The sequence below is a fragment of the Pogoniulus pusillus genome, chromosome 40 (genome assembly GCF_015220805.1).
Source record: "Pogoniulus pusillus isolate bPogPus1 chromosome 40, bPogPus1.pri, whole genome shotgun sequence".
Taxonomy (NCBI): domain Eukaryota; kingdom Metazoa; phylum Chordata; class Aves; order Piciformes; family Lybiidae; genus Pogoniulus; species Pogoniulus pusillus.
Window position 1 is genome coordinate 70,348 of NC_087303.1, and position 19,164 is coordinate 89,511.

Here is a 19,164-nt window from a genome sequence, read left to right on the forward strand (position 1 = left end):
AGGCTGTTTATTAGCAAAAGGGGATCAATGGTGGAGCTGCGCAGGACAGGCATCATGTCTCCGAGCTCGTCGGGGAGACTTGGGCTGATGGTGCCAGGACACTGTGGGGGTGAGGAGGGGGCTCAGCAGGGGGATTCTGGGCTGGGATGGGGTGGCAGGACTTGGCTCATGGCCACAGGGTTCAGTGCTGGCTCAGGTGGCTGCAGGAAGAATGAGAAAGAGAGGAAGTCAGGAAGATGGGGCCAGACTCTTCTCAGTGGTCCCCAGTGAGAGGACAAGAGGTGATGGACATGAACTTGAACATAGGAAGTTCCACCTAAACATGAGGAGGAACTTCTGTACTTTGAGGATGGCAGAGCAGTGGAGCAGGCTGCCCAGAGAGGTGGTGTAGTCTCTGTCTCTGGAGTCATTCAAAGCCCATCTGGTTGTGTTCCTGCATGACCTGCTTTAGGTGATCCTGCTCTGGCAAGGGGATTGGACTTGATGATCTTCAGAGGTTTCTTCCAACCCCTACCATTCTGTGATTCTGTGAATAAGAAAGGACAAGGCAAGGAGAGAGTTAGTGTGATCATTCCCAGCTCATGATCCCTTTTTACCTAAGACAGGATCCTTCTCCATCTTTGGGCACTATCAGGTCATTGATTTGCATGAGTACAATCTCTCTGTGTTCAGCTGCTGCTGCCTGTTTAAACAACTGGACAGTGTTTGGGAGTTGTGGCTGGGAGAGTTCTCTCTTGGAGGGGAGAAACACTGGGCTGGACATTGGTGGCAGTGACAAGAAGCAAAGCCATGGCACACAACCAAGCACAGGTTCTCCTAGATTACTGCAAACCTGGGTCACAAATCCCCTATAATGAGCTGAGCTTATAGCTTGGATGTGCCACTGCTCACCCCAGTTCCTACTGGCTGCTGCTGGGACACAATCCAATCAATCATCCCACAGCCTGATCAATGCATCCACCCCTAATTTCCCAGTAGGGAAACTAAGCCACTGCTTTCAGCCTGGGAGATGGAGAATGAGCCAGGAATGACCTGCACTCACCAGCTCCAGCCTGTTTGTCCCAGATTTAGCCACCAGCATGATGTGAGAAAACAGCAAAGGGACCCCAAGGCCATAAAACCCTCAAACCCAGGTAGATCTTATCTTGGCACCACAAGCCATGGGTAGCAGCCACTTTCTCCATACTGCAAGTTCTACCTTGATTTCACCTTCAGATTTATATGTTAGAATCATAGAACCATAGCACCATGGAACTGTTGAAGTTGGAAGAGACTTTTGAGATCATCAAGTCCAGCCACTCACCTGGAGCTCACAATCTCACCACTGCTGCTAAGCCACTGCCACCAGACCAGTCCCTCAGCACTGCATCCAGGTGTCTTTTTACTACCTGCAGGTCAAATCCATGTCCATACACAGAGCAGCCATGCTCTTGCTGCTCACATGCTCATGTCCAACACAAGGTGTTTGCCATGGACATATTCAGCTGTTGCTGCACACAACTGGCCCCTGCTGCTTCTTGGCATTCAAGCAGGTACTGTTTAATTAGGGCAGCAGCTCATTACCAGGTTGTACTCTTGCTCAGCCAAGATTAGTGGGTGGAAAGGTAAAAAGGGAGATGTTCACCCACTGAGTATGAACAGATTGGTCTGGTTGTTCTTATTTGTTGCTTGGAAGTGCTCTAATCACTGTCCACATGCAGTACAAGCCAGGGATAGGCAGGAGTCCACCAAGTGAAGATGGTGGATGCCTCATCCCTGGGAGTGTTTAAGACCAAGCTGGATGAGGCCTTGAGCAACCTGGTCCAGGGGAAGGTGTCTCTGCCCGTGGCAGGAGGGTTGGAGCTAGACAATCTTTAAGGTCCCTTCCAACTCAAGCCATTCAATGAAGAACTGAAGATGTCCCCAGTTCTGGCTGTCTGGGTATAAGGATTCCTCTTTTGGTCCCACTGTGTGCCACACAGCCTCCCAGGGCTACCATGGCAGCCCAAGCACAGTGGCCTGATAGCATCTCTCTGCTTTTTACAGGTGCTGAAGGGTTTCCCTGACTGCCTGCAGGCAGACATCTGCCTCCACCTCAACCGCACTCTGCTCCAGAACTGCAAGGCCTTCCGAGGAGCCAGCAAAGGCTGCCTGCGGGCGCTGGCCATGAAGTTCAAGACGACCCATGCACCACCTGGAGACACCCTGGTGCACTATGGAGATGTCCTCACCACACTCTACTTCATCTCCCGGGGCTCCATCGAGATCCTTCGGGAAGACATTGTGGTGGCCATCTTAGGTGGAAAAGTCCTTCTTTCCAGGAGGGCAAGGGGTGGTGGAGCAAAGGGTGATCATGATTAGTGAAGGGCAATGAGCAGCGGATAAACGGCGTGAGGTGAGGGGTGCAGGCCTTCTCTGCATTCTGGAGAAGGGAAAGCTCTTCCTCACCACCTGGTTGGTCACACCACCAGTGGATGGGGAATGGAGGATCCCAGGGAGATGTCAGGAGTAGAGCAGAGAGTGGCTCAGCAGTACCCAACCACTACTGGTGACTCACTGCCCTGGCTTGCTCCCTCCAGTGCTGCAATCCCCAGAGTCCACAAACAGGGTCAGGGTTGCTGGGCATCCCCTTGTCCATGAGCCCCAAAGTGAGGTCTGCTGGTCCAGTACTGGGGTGGGTGCCCACTCCCTGCTAATATGCTGTCTGTTGGCACAGGGAAGAACGACATCTTTGGGGAGCCCATCAGCCTCTATGCCCGCCCAGGGAAGTCCAACGCTGATGTAAGAGCCCTGACCTATTGTGACTTGCATAAGATCCAGCGGGAGGACCTGCTGGAGGTCTTGGACATGTACCCAGCCTTCTCTGACAACTTCTGGAGCAACTTAGAGATAACCTTCAACCTGCGAGATGTGAGTGCCAGGGCTGTCCTAAGAGGAATGTGATCAATGCCTCAAATTTGGCAAGCAGGAGACCTGAAGCAAGGAAATCCACAGGTGCTCCTCACTCGGTTTGGTGGTGGGTTGGCCAACATGTTTCTCAAGGCACTCTCCATGAGGCCATGATTTCCCCCACAGCCCAGCAGGCACAAGCATACTGCACGTTCCTCAGCTCCATTCCTCAGTTCCTGAGGAGGAACTCCTCAGTTCCTCGGCCACATTGATAGTGCTCTGCTCTGTAGCAGTTGTAAATCACCTCCAGGACTACTCCTACCTAGGCAAGTGGGTCACACACATTCTGAGGTTGCTGAAGTAAGAAATAGTCTCATGCTTCACTGGTTCCAGTTTCCTCTTTCAGATAATCAGGTCTGGAATCCCTGGAAGGCTTGGAGAATTTTTGTCATTGCTGTTTGACTCTTAAACTTTCTGACTGGACTTTGTCCTTTCCTGATTTTTCTTTCAGAGACACTTGTCTAGTAAGACAGAAAAGAAAGTCAAAATCCTTCTATGTCCTGTCCCACCCAATAATGTCCTGCTCCACCTCAGGGCCCTCCTTCCCTCCCCATGTCCCAGACATCTTCTATTCAATCTCAGAGCACTGAGGGAAGCCTCTAGGTTAACCTTTTCCTGTGCCACCTCACCAGGAGTCACTGGGTGGGACAGGACAGTAAGAGTGAGCCAGAGGTAGTTGGAGACCAGCCATAGAAGGATGCTGAATGAGCTGTATCCCACATGGACATGGCACCCATGGATAAGATGTGGCCCTTATAGACAAGACATAGCACCCATGGACAGGCATCAGTACTCATGGATGGGCCATGGCATCCACAAGTGCATATTGGTGCCCAGGGATAGGACATGGCTTTGATGGATGGGCACAGGTATCCATAGATCAAGAGGAAAGGGCCTGAAATTTTACCAGAGAGGTTTAGATTGGATATTACAGAAAAAGTATTTCCTGAAAGAGTGGTCAGGAATTGGAACAGGCTGCCCAGGGTGGAGTCACCATCCCTGGAGGTGTTCAAACAAGGTGTGGGCACAGCACCTGGGGACATGGTGGCGTTGGGTTGATAGTTGGACTGGATGATCTTAGAGGTTTTTTCCAACCCAAGTAATTCTATGATTCCATGGATGAGACACAACTCCCTGACCCTGGTGACCATTCCCTCTCATCCCTCAGGCAGACAGTGTTCCACGCTCGCCGCTCAGCGAAGAGTACGACTGCACCTACCGCCGCTCGCACCGCCGCAAGCACTCCCTCTGCCAGCCCAGTAAGCCTGGTGAGTCCCCCAGCATCAACAGAGCCTGGTTTGCAGGGCTCTAAGCAGGATCACCCTTTAATTACTGCCCTAGCAGGTGCCCAAAGCTGTTGGTGTCTCCATCCCTGCAGACCAGCCTATGTGTCCCTTCCCTGGGAACACCCATGTGGCCTTCTCTCCCTCTCCTTAGGATGTCCCAGCCCTACAGGCACCCTGAAGGGGATGGGGACTGATTTTCCATGTGTGCTACTCCTCAGATTAACCTCTTGTGCTGTCCCACAGATGCAGACACGGGCATCTCTGATGCAGAGCAGTATCATACCTACTCAGAGCTCACCAACCCACAGGACCCACTGAGTAAGGACCAGTGGGACAACCTGGGCAGCAGCACCACTCCCTGCTCCCAAACCAGCGAGGATGAGGCCAAGACTGGCAGCCCTGTGAAGGCAGAGACCTTCCCCACATCCAAAAAGGATGACTTGGCTCTGCTCAGGCTCAGCCTCAACGCCACCAGCACCGGAGACACGGAGGCTGGCAAGCAAGCAGCAGAAAGCAGCCAGCCCTATGCAGGTATCCATGACTGCAGCCAAAGCTGTCGGAGGGTGGTGATGGATGCTTGGGCTTGGTGGCGTTGTCTTGGGGTAGAGCCAAGCAACTTAAAAATATCTGAGGGTAGACACACTTGTGGCCAAGGGGTTTTGCTGCCTTTTGTCCCCAGTAGAGTGTATTCTGTCCCTGTCACGATATGCAGTTTCTGCTAGCACCCAAGGACCCCTTTCGGGCTGCCCCGAGGGGCCAAATGCTATGTGCCTTCTACAGGCACACTGGGGGCCATTGTGATGGACTGTCTATGACTGCCTTGGGTGCCAGGGTGGTGGACTCTGAGAAGCATGTGTATCAGGATGATGGGTGATGGACAGAAGTGCTGAGATAACTGTTTTCCTTCCAGCCACCCCTCTGGATATCCCCAACATGTTCACCTTCTGGGAGGACCAAAGGCCAAACCATGACCCAGAGTCTCTGCAACACGTCTCCTTGGTACAGAGCTCACAAGATGTTCCCCTGCACAGGGATGACAGACCGGGGCAGATCGAGTCCAGGCTGGAGCTCCTGCAGGCCCAGCTCAGCAGGTAGGCAGGTCCTTCATGCACAGGGTTAGAGACCACCCAAGGGGTCTACAGGCTATCACCTTCTACTTTCCAGGAGCAACTGCAGTGGGCTTTGTGCAGCAGATGCCATCTCCCGAGCCCTTGGGACACCACATTCCTTAGGGAGGTGGTGGCAGCACTTTGCAAAGGCAGCATCTTCTCAAACTGCAAGTGCTACCCCTGGTTCCCGCCCCAGTACCTCGTGCTGCTGTGCCACCACTCCTGGGAACTGCTGCTTTGCTATTGCCTTCAAACTCAGTGCAGTCACAGACATGAAACCACCCAGGGGCTCACAACCTGAGCCCTTTGCAAGTCTCCTTTCCCTGCTGCAGAAGCTACAATTGAGCTTCATGCACATCATTGCCCCCTAAAGAAGTGAAAAAAACATGGTTTTTGAACCAGAAGGCAGATGTTGCATTACAGGTGACATCCTGACATCTGCTTGTCTCAGAGTCCCAGGACTTACTCAAACTGTTTGACAATATCAACATTTGTGTTGATATTCCAGTGTCCTAATAAGGATTTCAGCACTGGTGAGGCCACACCTTAAATACTGGGTTCAGTTTTGAGCTCCTCAAAACAAGAAAGACATTGAGAGGCTGGCACAGGTCCAGAGAAGGGCAACAAAGCTGGTGAAGGGTCTGGAGAACAGGGCTGGGGAGGAGCAGCTGAGGGAGCTGGGGGTGTTTGGTCTGGAGGAGACCAAGGGGAGACCTTATTGCTCTCTACAGCTCCCTGGAAAGGAGGTTGAGGCCAGGTTGGGGTTGATCTCTACTCCCTAGTATCAAGTGATAGAATGAGAGGAAATGGCCTGAAATTGTGCCAGGGGAGGGTTAGGTTGGAAATTAGGATTTTTTTTTCCTGGAAGAGTGGTCAGTCACTGGAACAGGCTGCCCAGGGAGGTGGTGGAGTCACCATCCCTGGAGGTATTCAAGAAACACGTAGCCATAGCACTTATGTAAGCCATAGCAGAGACATGGCTTAACAGCCATGGGGGTGTTGACAGTTGGACTTAATGATAGAGATCTTTTCCAGCCCAAACGATTTTATGATTCTGTTTCCAGAGATAAGATAAATATCTCTTGCTTGTAAGCATCTCAACCTTGCTCCTGAAGCATGCTCAGTTAACTCGTGCTCTTGTCCGGGAGCTGGGCAGTTATCCCAGATGTTTAAGGGCCCCAGGCAGCACCCATGCAAGCAGCTGGCTCTGCCACCCATGGCTGCTGCCCATGCTAGGCTCACTTTCAGTGTCTCGCCAGCATGCCATCACCTGCAATAGGGCCAGATCTCCTACCTACTCTGTAGGCACTGCCAGGACTGTTTCCTGTGAGGGGAACTGTATCCACTCCAAACAGAGCTGCTCATTTTACCCAAGGACAAGGCAGCAGGAAGGTCTCTTCCTTATTCTCCTTTTCCATTTCCTTCTATTCCTCAATAAAAAATGGTTGGCACCAACCTGACTTGCTCCCATCTGTCAGCACAGGCAACTGGCCTGGAGAATTGATCCAGATTAAAACTAACCATTGCAATTTTTTCCCTGCTCCGGGGTAGTTTTAGCTTTGTTCAGTTCCCTGCTTTAGATCCCAGTGTAGCTCCACCAAAGGAAAAAAAAAAGGGCAGAGGATGATTAAGTGTGGCAGGAGAGAAACGGCAGGATTGATCTCCCTGTGGCAGTGCTAGTTTGAAGCTCAGCTAAAAACCTCACCAAGCAGCACCAGGCAAAGCATCATCACCCTCGGGCAGTGGAATTGGAACCTCCTCCCCAGTGACTCCCCTCCCAGCAGCCGGGCTGGCTCCCATGGGATGCAGCAGGCTGCACGGTGCTAACGCTGGGCCACTCTGTCCCCAGGCTGGAGTCCAGGATGTCGTCAGACATTAATATAATCCTCCAGCTCCTGCAGCGCCAGCTGTCCCAAGTGCCGCCCGCGTACAGCCCCATCTCACCCTCCTCCCACAACCTCGTCATGTACGGCATCCTCCCGCGGAGCCTGGAGCCGCTCGCCCCCTGTGCAGCCCCACAGGACAAGGAGAAGACAACCGCAGAGCAGGTAAGACCACCCACCCCTCCTGGCTCCCGAGCTTCCTCCTGTCCCTGAGCAGACAGGTCCTGAAGGGCCAGCAGTTCCCTTCAGCCTCCTCACACACAGAGGCTCCAGGCAAAGCCCTGCGGACTTGAAGTGGGAGTAGATCTACCTGGGGGTACTTCTGCCCAGAGCCTGACTTTGGTTTGGAAACGCAGCCTACCATCTCCAGCTAGTAGCCCAAGGAGCTACAGCCTTCCATCTCAAATCTACTACCAGGTTGCCCCAGCGGTAGCCCAAGGAGTTGAGTTCCTCTGCTCTGAGGGTACCTCAGGCAAAAAAAAAAATAACATTTGGGGGCTTGGAGCCTGCCAGAGTGAGGAGAGAGTGTGGCTACTTTGCTTTTTTCCTCCTTTCCCAACAGAGCCCAAGCTACACAGAGGTAGAAAAGTTCCACTTGCAATCCAGGGACTCCTTGTCAAGTGGGATGCACCTCACTATGGCATCTGATGAAACCATGAGAGTCTACTCCAAGCATGAGCACCATTCCCCATCTCTCCCAAAGCCAGAGCCTTCTCCCCACCAAAGGGCAACAAACAGCCAGGGACTCTTGCGGGGCTCTCGCTTCCCTTCCCTCCCTGAGCACTTGGAAGCATCTTCTGAGCATGAGGACATTCAGAGGCACCTCTCCGACCCAGTGCTTCCTGGAAGTTAAGAGATGTGGAGGCTGCGAAGCAAGTCAAGAGGAACCTCAACTGCAAGCGAGCTCAGTTGATGTTGATTTTGACTGCTAGAGTAAGATAGAGGACAATGCCATTGGCTCAGGGGTATAATTTGTAGCTGTCTTCTGCCATCATGAAAGGAAGCACAGAGTGGCTGGTGTCCAAGGTCAACATTTTCCAGCAGTTCCCATAGAGTAGATTTCATTTGCACACTATAGTGAACCCAGACGAGTTCATTCTTACAGCCATCAAGAAGCTGGCCAGGCCAAATGGTACCCACCACCTCTTCCTTGCCAAGGCTTCCTCTAGAGTACAGCGCATGCCAAGTGAACCACAGCAACCAGAGGAGAGCAAATCCAGGCCACTCTGCTGTCAGCTCTTGGGAGCAGGGACCACTGGGTAGTACTGCAGCAAGGGAGCCTGCGGGCACTACAGAAAGGGTAGTGGCCAGAGGAGGAGATTTCCGCAACGCAGTACTGCAGGGAGTTGCAGGTGGGAAGCCCAGGACAAGGACAGAGGCTATCCCTGTCCTGTCTGACTGCCACTGAGAAACTAAGGGCCAACAGCCCCTGCTACTTCAGCATGCTTCAGCACGAGTCGTAGGGCACTGACTTGTCCAGCAAGGCCAGTCGCACTTTGCAGAAACCAACACAGCCCCCCAGCCCCCCAGATAAACCCCACTGGTCACCGGCCTGGGTATAAAGCACAAAACTCAAAAGCACAATCCCAGAAAGCTGAAAAGCCCCAGACCCCTCATCTCCAGCCTTTCCTCCCAGCTTCTCTCTTTGGATAAAGGTTTGATAGGTGCTTCCTCCACCCCAGCAGGCTCCTGCAGCATTCCCCATAGGAGAAGCTCACATAGCACTGCTGCCCTGCCCTTCAGTTAGATGCTGTGACAGACCTAGACCACCTGCTCAAGTAATCTATCCAGCTCCCTTTGAGAGTAGTAAAACTGTGAGCATCTCCTTCTCTGGAGTTTTAGTGTACACTTTGCTAATAAAGATGTTTTTGGCACCTACCACAGGTTACAGCTGTGTTTGTTGGGAGCACTGGCAAATTCACCTCTGGCAGTACAAAGCACGGGTGCTAATCTGCAGAGACCCAAAGAAAGGCTGTGGTCAAAGCTCAGGTCATTCAGTGAGGTAGTCTGGGGCTAACAACCCACACGCCAGTCTTACCCATCACGGATGGGGCCTGGGAGGGCTTTGCTGAGCAATTATTACCCTATAGGATGCGGTTTGGGCTCAATAGCAATTTGCAAAAGCTTTCCACTGGACCAGCCTGCTGTTGTTCTGCTGCACATGACAAACCAGCCGGCAGCCCGTGCCAAGAGCCGGGGCAGCTACAGTCCCACAAAAGGGTCATTTATAAGCCGGACTGGTCCAGGTTTCTCTGTCAGTGGCCACGACACCTCCTCCCCATACTGTGCCTCGGCCTAAAGAGCCAGGAGGCCTCCAAAGTTTCCCAGGACGTGCAGAGCCCGGGAATCGCCTTCACCCAATGCCAGGGTCTCAGGCACCCACAGAGCCCTGCCATGAGGTAGCTGAGACGCTGAAGGGGCAGAGCCAGACGCAGGGCCTCGGCCCGCCCTGCCCCAGGCAGGAGGAACCAGGGAAGCCAGTGTACCCTTGCGCCCCTTCCCCGAGTCGGGCACAGGTCAATGCCGCCAAAAACAACTCTTCACAATTAAGCTTCGGTTAATCAGGGAGTAGCCCGTTCCCCTTCGCCACGCATCGAAACCAGGATACGAACACAGGCACCACCAGCGACTTCAAGACGTCGCCGACCTGCCTCCGCCTGAAGCGACTGACACCACTTCCAGCCAATCCATTGTCAAGAAGGGCTCGAGGTCCCACCTCTCGCCACTGCGACCCCTGCTAGCCAATAAGATGTCGAGAAGGAGCGTGGCCGCCCTCTGGGGCGGAGCCAAGCGCACCGGTAGGGTATCCCAGTCAGGGGGTGAGCAGCCGTTTGGAATGAAGGGCAAAGCAACCAATAGAGAAACGAAAAGGGTCAAACTGACGGTTAAGTTGCCCAATAGATGTCCGAGATTCTAAGTTACAGGCGATATAGCCAAGCAGCACGCGGCAGGCGGAGCTCCGCGCGCGGCTTCCGTTCCCGTTGTGTGAGGGGCTGAGTCCCAAGCGGCCTGCGCGCTGCTCTTATTGCCGGGGTCTGGGCCTGGGGGCGCGGCGCCGAGCGGCTGCCTCCCCCGCTCCCTCCCCCGCTCCCTGCCACCCCTCCGGCCGCGCTACTCCTTTCCCGCTGCGCGTTTCGTGTTCCCGCGCCTCCCTTCAGTCAGGCCCGTCTCTCCCCTCCGAACCCAGCCCGAGCCCCCCCGCCTCGGCCAAGACCGGTGTTCCCCTTAGACCCGCCGCTGCCCGGGGTCCCCTCGGCCGAGCCATGTCGTTGCATGGGAAGCGGAAGGAGATCTACAAATATGAGGCGCCTTGGACCGTGTATGCCATGAACTGGAGCGTCCGGCCGGACAAGCGGTTCCGTCTGGCGCTGGGCAGCTTCGTGGAGGAGTATAACAACAAGGTGGGGAGCGACGGCGGCCGGGCCCGGCTGTACCGGCGTCGGGACCGGAATAGAGTGAGGGGGAGGAGAAGGCTGACTCTCTTCGTCCTAGTGGTTCAAGCGGCTCCCTAGTGCCGGGCACGGCCCCCACAGTGATGTAGCTGGAGGGAGTTTTCCTGCCTTGTCCTTGGCCCAGGGAACTGATTAGAGCCGTCAGATAGTCTTCTGAAGTGCAGGGTGCCGGCCTAGATTTAGGCTTATTTTCCTCCCTCGATTTTTCAGCTGTTGGGAGACTGAGGAGCTGGGGGTGGGGAGTGCCATGGGTGCTGCTGTTGACAGGTCCTCAGCCAGAAGCGTCTCTTAGCCTGAGTATACTTGGCTTTATTTTTCAGTACGAAGGAAAGTTTATGGCCAGCACTAGTTTGTGCACATACAGGATATCTGAGACTGAGGTGGAAATGTGTTGCTCTGATTATTCTTTCTTGCTGTGGAGCACTTTGTATGGTAACTTTCTCCATAACTTTATAAACGACTTTGACTAATTCCTCAAAACCTTTGCTTTTCTCGGAAAACAAAGGTATAAGGAGACATGAGATTATATCTGTGGTGTTTCCCTACCAGATAAAAGTAGAGAGCCTTACACTTATAGCAGAAGCTATATATTCACCTCTTCAGACACTTGTCCAGTCATTTCTTAACAGACTTTAATTGCTAGCCTAGTACAATGAATTGACATAAATGGAAGAGTGAGGAGGAAATGGGCATTAGCTATAGAGCATCCTTGAATTTGTGTGAAGCTGAAGGTTTTGCAAGTACAGCTTTGTTTATAGCCGGTGTGCTTTGCAGCTTGTATCAGGCTGTTTAATGGTGCAAATGGCGTCAGAAAGTGTGTTGGGGTTTGGACTTTGTACAGGGATGTAATGAGGTGATGGAGGCGGGGGAGACATATCTTGCAGCAGTTAAATTGCCGCACTTGTGTGAGTCCTAGACGTGATACTTCTGAACACTTTGTAGTTCAACCGGTATGGGTTGGCTGTGTGTGAGCTGGCATCTCGTAAAAGTGAGCACTGCTGTGGGTCTGGGAGTGCTGCTGGGGAAAGGCAGGTTCCTGAGCTTGAGAACTGTAATTTGCTTAAAGATCAGCTTGAAAGTGTAGACTGTGCTTTGAGAAGCTAAAACTCCAAACTCGCAATGAAACGTTTTTCGTGTGTAGAGGAGGTGAAATAGGTTAATGACGAGGATATATTTATGTTGCCTTTAACTCCTCAAGTTTGGACCATTCTCTGGGGTTGCTCTTAATTTCAGCCTTTTCAGACTTGCAGGTGACTCAACCTCTCTCTCTTTTCAACACTTTACACTCACAGTTGTTGCAGACAGAAATTGTGTGGGTAAGTTGCTGCTTCTGTGTGTAAATATTCCTCTGTCTTTCTCTTGACCTCTGAGTTTCAAGAATAACTGTTCTCTTGACTTCAGTCCATGTGAGCATCACATGCTGTGAATTCTCTGTGGCATAAAGAGATGGAAGCCACTTGTATGAGAATGAAGTGCCAGCCTGGCTGCTGCTGCTGTAGAAAAAGATGACGTGTGATCACAAATTAAACTTGTACAATAAATGGATTGAGGATTTGCTGTGTCTCAAATATTCCAGAGGTGGGAGGGGATTGTAGTGGTTTTCTTGGGGTTTTTGGATTGGGTTTTTTTGTTTGTTTGTGTTGGTTTTTTTAGTGCTTTCAGTACAACCTCTGGCCGTAGGAGGTAGCTGACAGAGCTGGCTTGGGTAATAGCAAGTGGTGGTGTTGCTTAGAGTCTTGATGTCACCCCCTTTACTTTGGGGAAGAGAGCAGGCTTGCTAGCGGTGTTTCATTTGCACTGTCTTTATGGTGTGTGACTCTCTGGTGAATCTTTTAGAGGATACTGCAACAGGGAATAGCTTCACGTTCCAGATTGGGAACTCCTTGACAGATATGCTACAGTTGTACTGGGTGCACACTAGTTGTAAACTCATCCAGCTCCAGCTTCTGCCCATGTAAGTGGTATAATTGAAGACACAAAGGGAAAGAACTGAAGTTGCCCAGTTTAAGTAGTCCGTAATGTGCTGCAGAAGGTCTGGAGCAGTTGGGTTTATAGCCTGACTTATGGGGTAAGCAATAATACCAGATTTTTACAGGGCCTGTGTGAAATCTTTGCCCTCCTGCATGATTTGCCCTTCACAGTTGACATATTTCATACTGCCAGCTTCTGACATCAAAATAAACTTCTAGGTGCAGTTGGCACCAATTAAAAGGATAATGAAAGCTCATTTTCATTTTAAGTTTCTCTTTGCACTCAGCATCTTTAGAGGTGTCTCACAAGCTCCAAATATAATTTCTGTTCCTGATCTTGCAATGGTTTGTTCTGCGTACCTGCTTTTCTTTCTTACCCTCGTGTACTTAAAAACATGGTCTGGAAGAGCAATTCTAGCTTGCTTTAAAATTTAAGCAAATAGGTGAATGTATCTTTTTGTCATTACTCTTCTGACTTAGGGTCTTTTTCAAAAAGGTGCTTTTAAAAAGACTTAATGCACCGATTGTTTGTTGCTGCAGATGTGCCCACTGTGAGGGAATTACAATGAAGAAAGAGGAGAGATTCTTCTCTGTTTCTGTAGTAATTATCAGAGCTTGAAGCACTTAGAGGTTACATATGTAAAGTGGCTGTTTACATCTCTGCTTTGTGAGTAACTCAAATCTGTTGATTACCAAACCCTAATGTACTGCTTGCCTCGATTTTTAAACTCTTCTAACCCCTTTCAGCCCCCCATGCTAACAGACTGAAAAGCAAACCACAAAGGAATGGTTTGAGCCCCGTAGGAGTTTCCTTTCAGCTTGTGCATGTTGTCACATCACTGGTTACCAGAAGCGAGGTGACTTACTCCAGTCAGATGGAAGAACTCAGATTATTTGATGTAGTTTTTTCTGAAATTCCTGGATTAGGAAACTCTCTAATGCCTCGTGGATCACTGGTGTGATGGGAGGTGTTCATAAATCCAACTGCCACAGGCCTCCCAGTTGTGGCTTCCTTGATCAGGAACCACGTGGAAAAGTCAGGTGATTTTGGGATCTCCTCTGCAAGACAGAATTGGAGTGTGTTTTAGATTACAGTAGAGGGAGGTGCTGTACCAGTGCTATCTCTGGAGCAAACTGGCAGGTTATCACCATGAGCTTCCCAGGTTGCCACCATCCCTTTAACAGTGCCTTGAATCAGAGAGCTCAGGGTAGTTGTTTTACCAGAGGGTTATTTTTTTTTCTGTAAGCTTTAGTTGCAAAGAAAAATAGATTGCATGTTAAAGGTTAATTGGTGCAGTGAGATATTTGATTGTACATGACCCCAAAATAGTTATAACATGTTGTTTGTAGTGGTTACTAATTAGATTACAGAAATGAGTGGATTTACACAAACAACTGTGAACTTCCTTCACTGTTCCTCCATGAAAAAAGTCAGCTGTCAGCAAATGCAACATTGTTTAATTCTGTACCTGCTGCTTTTTTATTATGTTGGAGAAGAGAAAGCTTTGATGAGGCTTTAGAGCAGCCTTTCAGCCCCCGAAGGGGACTACAGGAGAGCTGGGGAGGGCTTGTAGTGACAGAATGAGGGACAATAGCTTTGAGCTGGAAGAGGGGAGATTGATACTGGAGATGAGGAAGAAATTCTTGACAGTGAGAGTGGGGAGACACTGGAACAGATTACCCAGGGAGATTGTGGATGTCCCTTCCCTGGAGATATTCAAGGCCAGGTTGGATGAGGCCTTCAGCTACCTGAGCTAATAGGAGATGTCTCTGCCCATGCCAGAAGGGTTGGAATTAGATGATTTTAAGGTCCCTTCCTCCCCAGAGCATTCTGTGATTCTATGAAACATCATGTTTTGGAAGTCTGCTGACTAGAGGCACTGCTTCACCCAGGATGCACTGTTGCAATTAAGCCATGTGTTGATAAGGGCTTGGATTTTGATAGGAAAAGCCACATCCAATTTTAGCATATCTCTATGTATTGGAGAAACAATTATTTAGCATTCCTACCTACTGTCACAGCATAATTACAAAGCTAATGGGGATGGAACACACTGATCCTCCTCTTCCCACTGGAATGTGTTACAGGGAGATGTAAAATGGTTCCATTTGTACCTGACAGACATTTACTTCCCTATTAGCATCACCTCAGCCTTATCTGAGCTGGACTTGAGGCACTCCTTCGTGCAGTAGCTGGCAGCTAGCTGCAGATCTTGCCTCAGTTGCAGGAAGGAGAGACAAGGATTGAGTATAATCAGTGTGCTGAAGGTAATTCCATCATTCCCCCTCCTTGTGGTCAGAGGATGAATGGAGGGATCCTATAATTGCTCTGTGTGGTCAAGTCCAAAGAGAAGAGTCATACCTTTGAATGTGCCGAGCTAGGAAAGAGCAAAGCTTCTCAAGCAATATTTTTCGCTGCTTCTGTCTCTGGACAGACCAAAGACTCCTACTCAGAGTTAACCCAGGCTGCTGCCAGGTCTGACAATCGATGTCAGACACCTGATCTTCAGCACTTGCCAGAAGCTCCACTATTGCTAATGCAATTTTTGTTTTCTAACCTGGTTTGCCCCTAAAAATGGCAAAGCTTACAAGGATCCTGGCTGTACAATTGTTGCTTTATCCTCAGGTCTGAGGAAGGGATAAACATAAATGTGTGATGCAGGAATATATAAATTCACAGCAGTGAACGTGGGTCCTTTGCTGTTTGAGATTTGCTTGTGGTTATGAGTGTGTTGATTGCTTTGTGTAGGCTTAATACACTCATTGAGCTGCAAAGAGCATCAACAAAGCAGAAGAAATGATTAGAGGTCATTTGTCTTCTGATCCTGACCTTGCCACAAGATTTTCTATCACCAAGGACAATTTGCTTCCTTTGTAAAATCCGCTTAGTATTTCTGATCCCTGAAGGAGTTAGAAAGCTTTTTGTCAATCACTTCAGAAGACTGAGAGATTCTTGACTGATTCATGTTAGAGTGTGAAGTACAAGGAGCAGCTATAACAGTGTGAGGCAGACAAATGCATTGGTTTTAGAGGCAAGTTTGGGTATGGTTTTTAGGGTTTAGAATAGAATCAGCCAGGTTGGAAGAGACCTCCAAGATCATCCAGTCCGACCTATCTCCCAGCCCTATCCAGTCAACTAGACCATGGCACTAAGTGCCCCATCCAGTCTTTTCTTGAACACCTCCAGGGATGGTGCCTCCACCACCTCCCTGGGCAACCCATTCCAATGGGAAATCACTCTCTCTGTGAAGAACTTCCTCCCAACATCCAGCCTATACTTCCCCCAGCACAACTTGAGACTGTTATGGAGTGAAAAGGATGAATGTCGTGGCAGGAGGTGAGGCTAAGAGCATCTCTAAATGGGCTTGCAACTGCTGCTGTCACACTTCAAGACCCACTGAAGCATTTGTTGGTTTGCTGTTAGGTGGACAGAAGATGGTAGATTTCCAGTAGTTTTTAAAATGTGCAGCATGTTCACAGTCACAGAATGTTAAGGGCTGGGAGGGACCTCAAGGGGACACAGTCTCAAGTTGTGCCGGGGTATAGGTATAGGCTGGATGTTAGGAGGAAGTTCTTCACAGAGAAAGTGATTTCCCATTGGAATGGGCTGCCCAGGGAGGTGGTGGAGTCACTGTCCCTTGAGGTCTTCAAGAAAAGACTGGATGAGGCACTCGGTGCCATGGTCTAGTTGACTGGATAGGGCTGGGTGATAGGTTGGACTGGATGATCTTGGAGGTCTCTTCCAACCTGGTTGATTCTATGAACTAATCCAACCCCTTCGTCAGAGCAAATAACTAAATGGCTTGTCCCAAAATAGTTAGGATTTTTCCAGATAAACATCTTAGGGAAAAGTCCATTAAGCCATTATTCCCAGGAGGAAGCTGCTATGTGGAAAGTTACTAGAAAGTTCCTAGGGTGGGCAGCTTACAAACTAACTATAGTGAACTGTCCCCATGTTTGTTTGAGCCGCAGTTCACACAGTAGCTTTCATCCTGTTTGAGTCTTGCAGCTACTGCTGGGTTAAACACACCCTCCCAGCACCCTATTGTTGCTTTCTGAGCACTTTCTGGCATGTCAATATTTTTTGAATAACATAATGTCTAAGATTTGGAAGATTACTTCAGATGTTGTCATGGCCAAGCTGTATGGAGATAGTTTCATGTTTGCTCTGCCTTGCATCACTCTCAGCTGGGCAAGTTAGCCCTTCCCACTGTCACTGATCTGCAAAAAAAAACTCTTTTGGAATTCAGCTGCCTAGAACCTTTCAGCAGAGCTGTTTTCTTGGTCTGTTCACACAGAACATTTGAATAATGATGTAAATATTTTAGTTTCCTAATTATTTTTTCCAAGTTGGACTTCTGTTTTACCTTCTGACTTTCTGATTCGTCTGTGTATTAATTTTGTGCAGTTGTGACAGAAGGTTTTAGGTAATGTCACCTGAAAATAAATTGCTAGCTGATGTCATCTGCCCAAGAATTCCTTTATATGGGCTTTAATTGTGGGTGGTGGTTGTGCAAACTGCAGCTTGTTCTGCTCTCTGAAGATGACATTGTCAACATCAGTTCAGTTAAAAGGTGACTGCAATAATGCTTGAGCAATTTAAGTCTGTGATTTTTAACTCAGCTTTGCAGTGTGGAAGAGAGAAGGGTGGGCTTTAATCCTTTAGGAATGGATTTCAGATAATCTCTTCAAAGCCAGAGCACTGTGGCGGTTATATGCACCTCACTTTGCTTACATGCCCCAACTAGGAAGCAAAGCTCATTCCATTGACATGCTGATCCATGAGGCCACAGAAGGTGTCTTTGTGAAGTACACTTGGTCGTAATGCTGGAATGATAAAGGAGCATTCTTATAAAACACTTTCTTCTTACAGGTGCAACTTGTTGGTTTGGATGAAGAGAGCTCAGAATTCATTTGCAGGAACACCTTTGATCACCCCTACCCTACCACAAAGCTCATGTGGATTCCAGACACCAAGGGAGTGTATCCAGACCTGTTGGCAACCAGCGGCGACTATCTGCGAGTATGGAGAGTAAGTAAATTCTCCCTAGATTAAAGATGAACCATGGTGTTGTGTTGCATATTGATCTATTTTCACTCATGACCAGGTTTTTTTTTAAGTGAGTTATTTTCCTCTCAGTGTTCCTGCCCTTGCTGCAGTTTGGAGGTTAAGACGTAAAATCAAGTTGGAACACTAAGTAATTTTTCCTGACTGCAATAATGTGACTGAATTTCAAAGGCTATAGGAGAAGCAGAATTATCATGGTAGCTTCTGTTTTTTATCACCTTGTTAAAGATGATAGATGCATAGAATGGTTTGGGTTGGAAGGGACCTTCAAGGTCATTTAGTTCCAACGCCCCTGCCATAGGCAGGGACTTGAGTTGGCTTTGTCCAACCTGGTCTTGAATACTTCCAGAGAGGGGGCATCCACAACCTCCCTGGGCAGCCTGTTCCAGTATTTCCTCACTGTCAAGAATTTCTTCCTAATCTCTAGTCTAAGTCTCCTCTTTTCCATCTTAAAGCTGGATTTGTCAGAGTTTTAGAATGTCAAGCCAAGAGAAAAGAAACCCAGGATTAACACCATGTGTTTTGGAAATGTGACTAATTTTGCTATTTTAAGTCTGCTGTTTCACTTTCTCTAAAGGTGGGTGAGACAGAGACCAGGCTGGAGTGTTTGCTGAATAATAACAAGAACTCTGATTTCTGTGCTCCGCTAACATCATTTGACTGGAATGAAGTGGATCCTTACCTTCTAGGTGAGACTGGCAAAATGCTGTATTTTCAGTGCAGAAAACACAGGCTTTTGAATTTGTTCTGAAGTCTAGTCTGTGACTGACTGCTGCCATTGCATGTTGATTTGTACATCATAGAAACTGCCATTGTCTTAGGTTAAAAATAACATAAATAAAACTTGAGCAGCTTATTGAGACCATTTACATGGAAAGGTGCCTTGTCCAGGGCAGAATGGGTCACTTCAGATGGATTAGGGCTGTTCCGTATTTGCAGACAGGAATTCTCACTTTTCGGGCCTGGCAAGCTGTTGTCATAGTGCTAATTAATGATGTGTCACAGAAACATTCAGATTGGAAAAGCCCTTCCGGATCATCAAGTCCAACCAATATCCCTATTCTGCAAGGTTCACCCTAAACCATATCCCCAAGCACCACATCCAAATGACTTTTAAACACATGTGGTGTTGGTGACTCTGTCACCTCCCTGGGCAGCCCATTCCAATGTCTGACCACTCTTGCTGGGAAAAAAAAATCCTAATGTCCAGTTTAAACCTGTACGTGAACTCCTGCGACTTACTGCAGGGTGTTCTGCAGTGGATAGAAACTTTATGTACTGAGCTTTGTCTTTTGTGAAGCCATTTCAGCAGCAGGAGTAAAGTCAGGAGCCCTTAATTCAGTTGGAGGAGGAGGCTGAATGATTAAGGTTTAATTATAGCCTGTGGGCCAAATTGTGCATCCAAAATGTCTGATCCAGTAGAGGCTGGTTTCCCAGAAGAGCGCAGTCATTTGTCAGGGGGATTTGC

The 19,164-nt window shown here is 49.2% G+C and overlaps 2 protein-coding genes and 1 long non-coding RNA gene across 6 annotated transcripts in view; 2 read left to right on the plus strand and 1 right to left on the minus strand.

Annotated features, from left to right (window-relative positions):
• Window positions 1–9,084, plus strand: part of KCNH6 (potassium voltage-gated channel subfamily H member 6) — a 39,516-nt gene extending 30,432 nt beyond the window's left edge. For 2 of the 3 annotated variants that reach the window (XM_064174045.1, XM_064174046.1), the window contains 7 exons: window positions 2,026–2,278; window positions 2,696–2,889; window positions 4,097–4,196; window positions 4,458–4,745; window positions 5,125–5,305; window positions 7,173–7,371; window positions 7,769–9,084. In XM_064174045.1, the coding sequence (XP_064030115.1) occupies window positions 2,026–2,278; window positions 2,696–2,889; window positions 4,097–4,196; window positions 4,458–4,745; window positions 5,125–5,305; window positions 7,173–7,371; window positions 7,769–8,059 (1,506 nt within the window). In that variant the 3' untranslated portion in view covers window positions 8,060–9,084. The remainder of the gene's footprint in view (window positions 1–2,025; window positions 2,279–2,695; window positions 2,890–4,096; window positions 4,197–4,457; window positions 4,746–5,124; window positions 5,306–7,172; window positions 7,372–7,768) is intronic. The other variant, XM_064174047.1, reaches the window with a different exon arrangement.
• Window positions 1–10,778, minus strand: LOC135191610 (uncharacterized). 2 transcript variants are annotated; one of them, XR_010308855.1, is made up of 4 exons: window positions 10,523–10,778; window positions 9,086–9,157; window positions 317–526; window positions 1–200 (listed from the first exon to the last, which is right to left on the minus strand). It is a non-coding gene; the product is annotated as an uncharacterized LOC135191610 (long non-coding RNA). The 2 variants fall into 2 exon arrangements; XR_010308854.1 differs by lacking the exon at window positions 9,086–9,157 and having other exon boundaries at window positions 10,523–10,772.
• DCAF7 (DDB1 and CUL4 associated factor 7) overlaps window positions 10,176–19,164 on the plus strand; it is a 19,400-nt gene continuing 10,411 nt past the window's right edge. Inside the window, exons 1-3 of the mRNA XM_064174058.1 lie at window positions 10,176–10,607; window positions 17,502–17,660; window positions 18,274–18,385. Coding sequence (XP_064030128.1) covers window positions 10,470–10,607; window positions 17,502–17,660; window positions 18,274–18,385 — 409 coding nt within the window. The 5' untranslated portion in view covers window positions 10,176–10,469. The remainder of the gene's footprint in view (window positions 10,608–17,501; window positions 17,661–18,273; window positions 18,386–19,164) is intronic.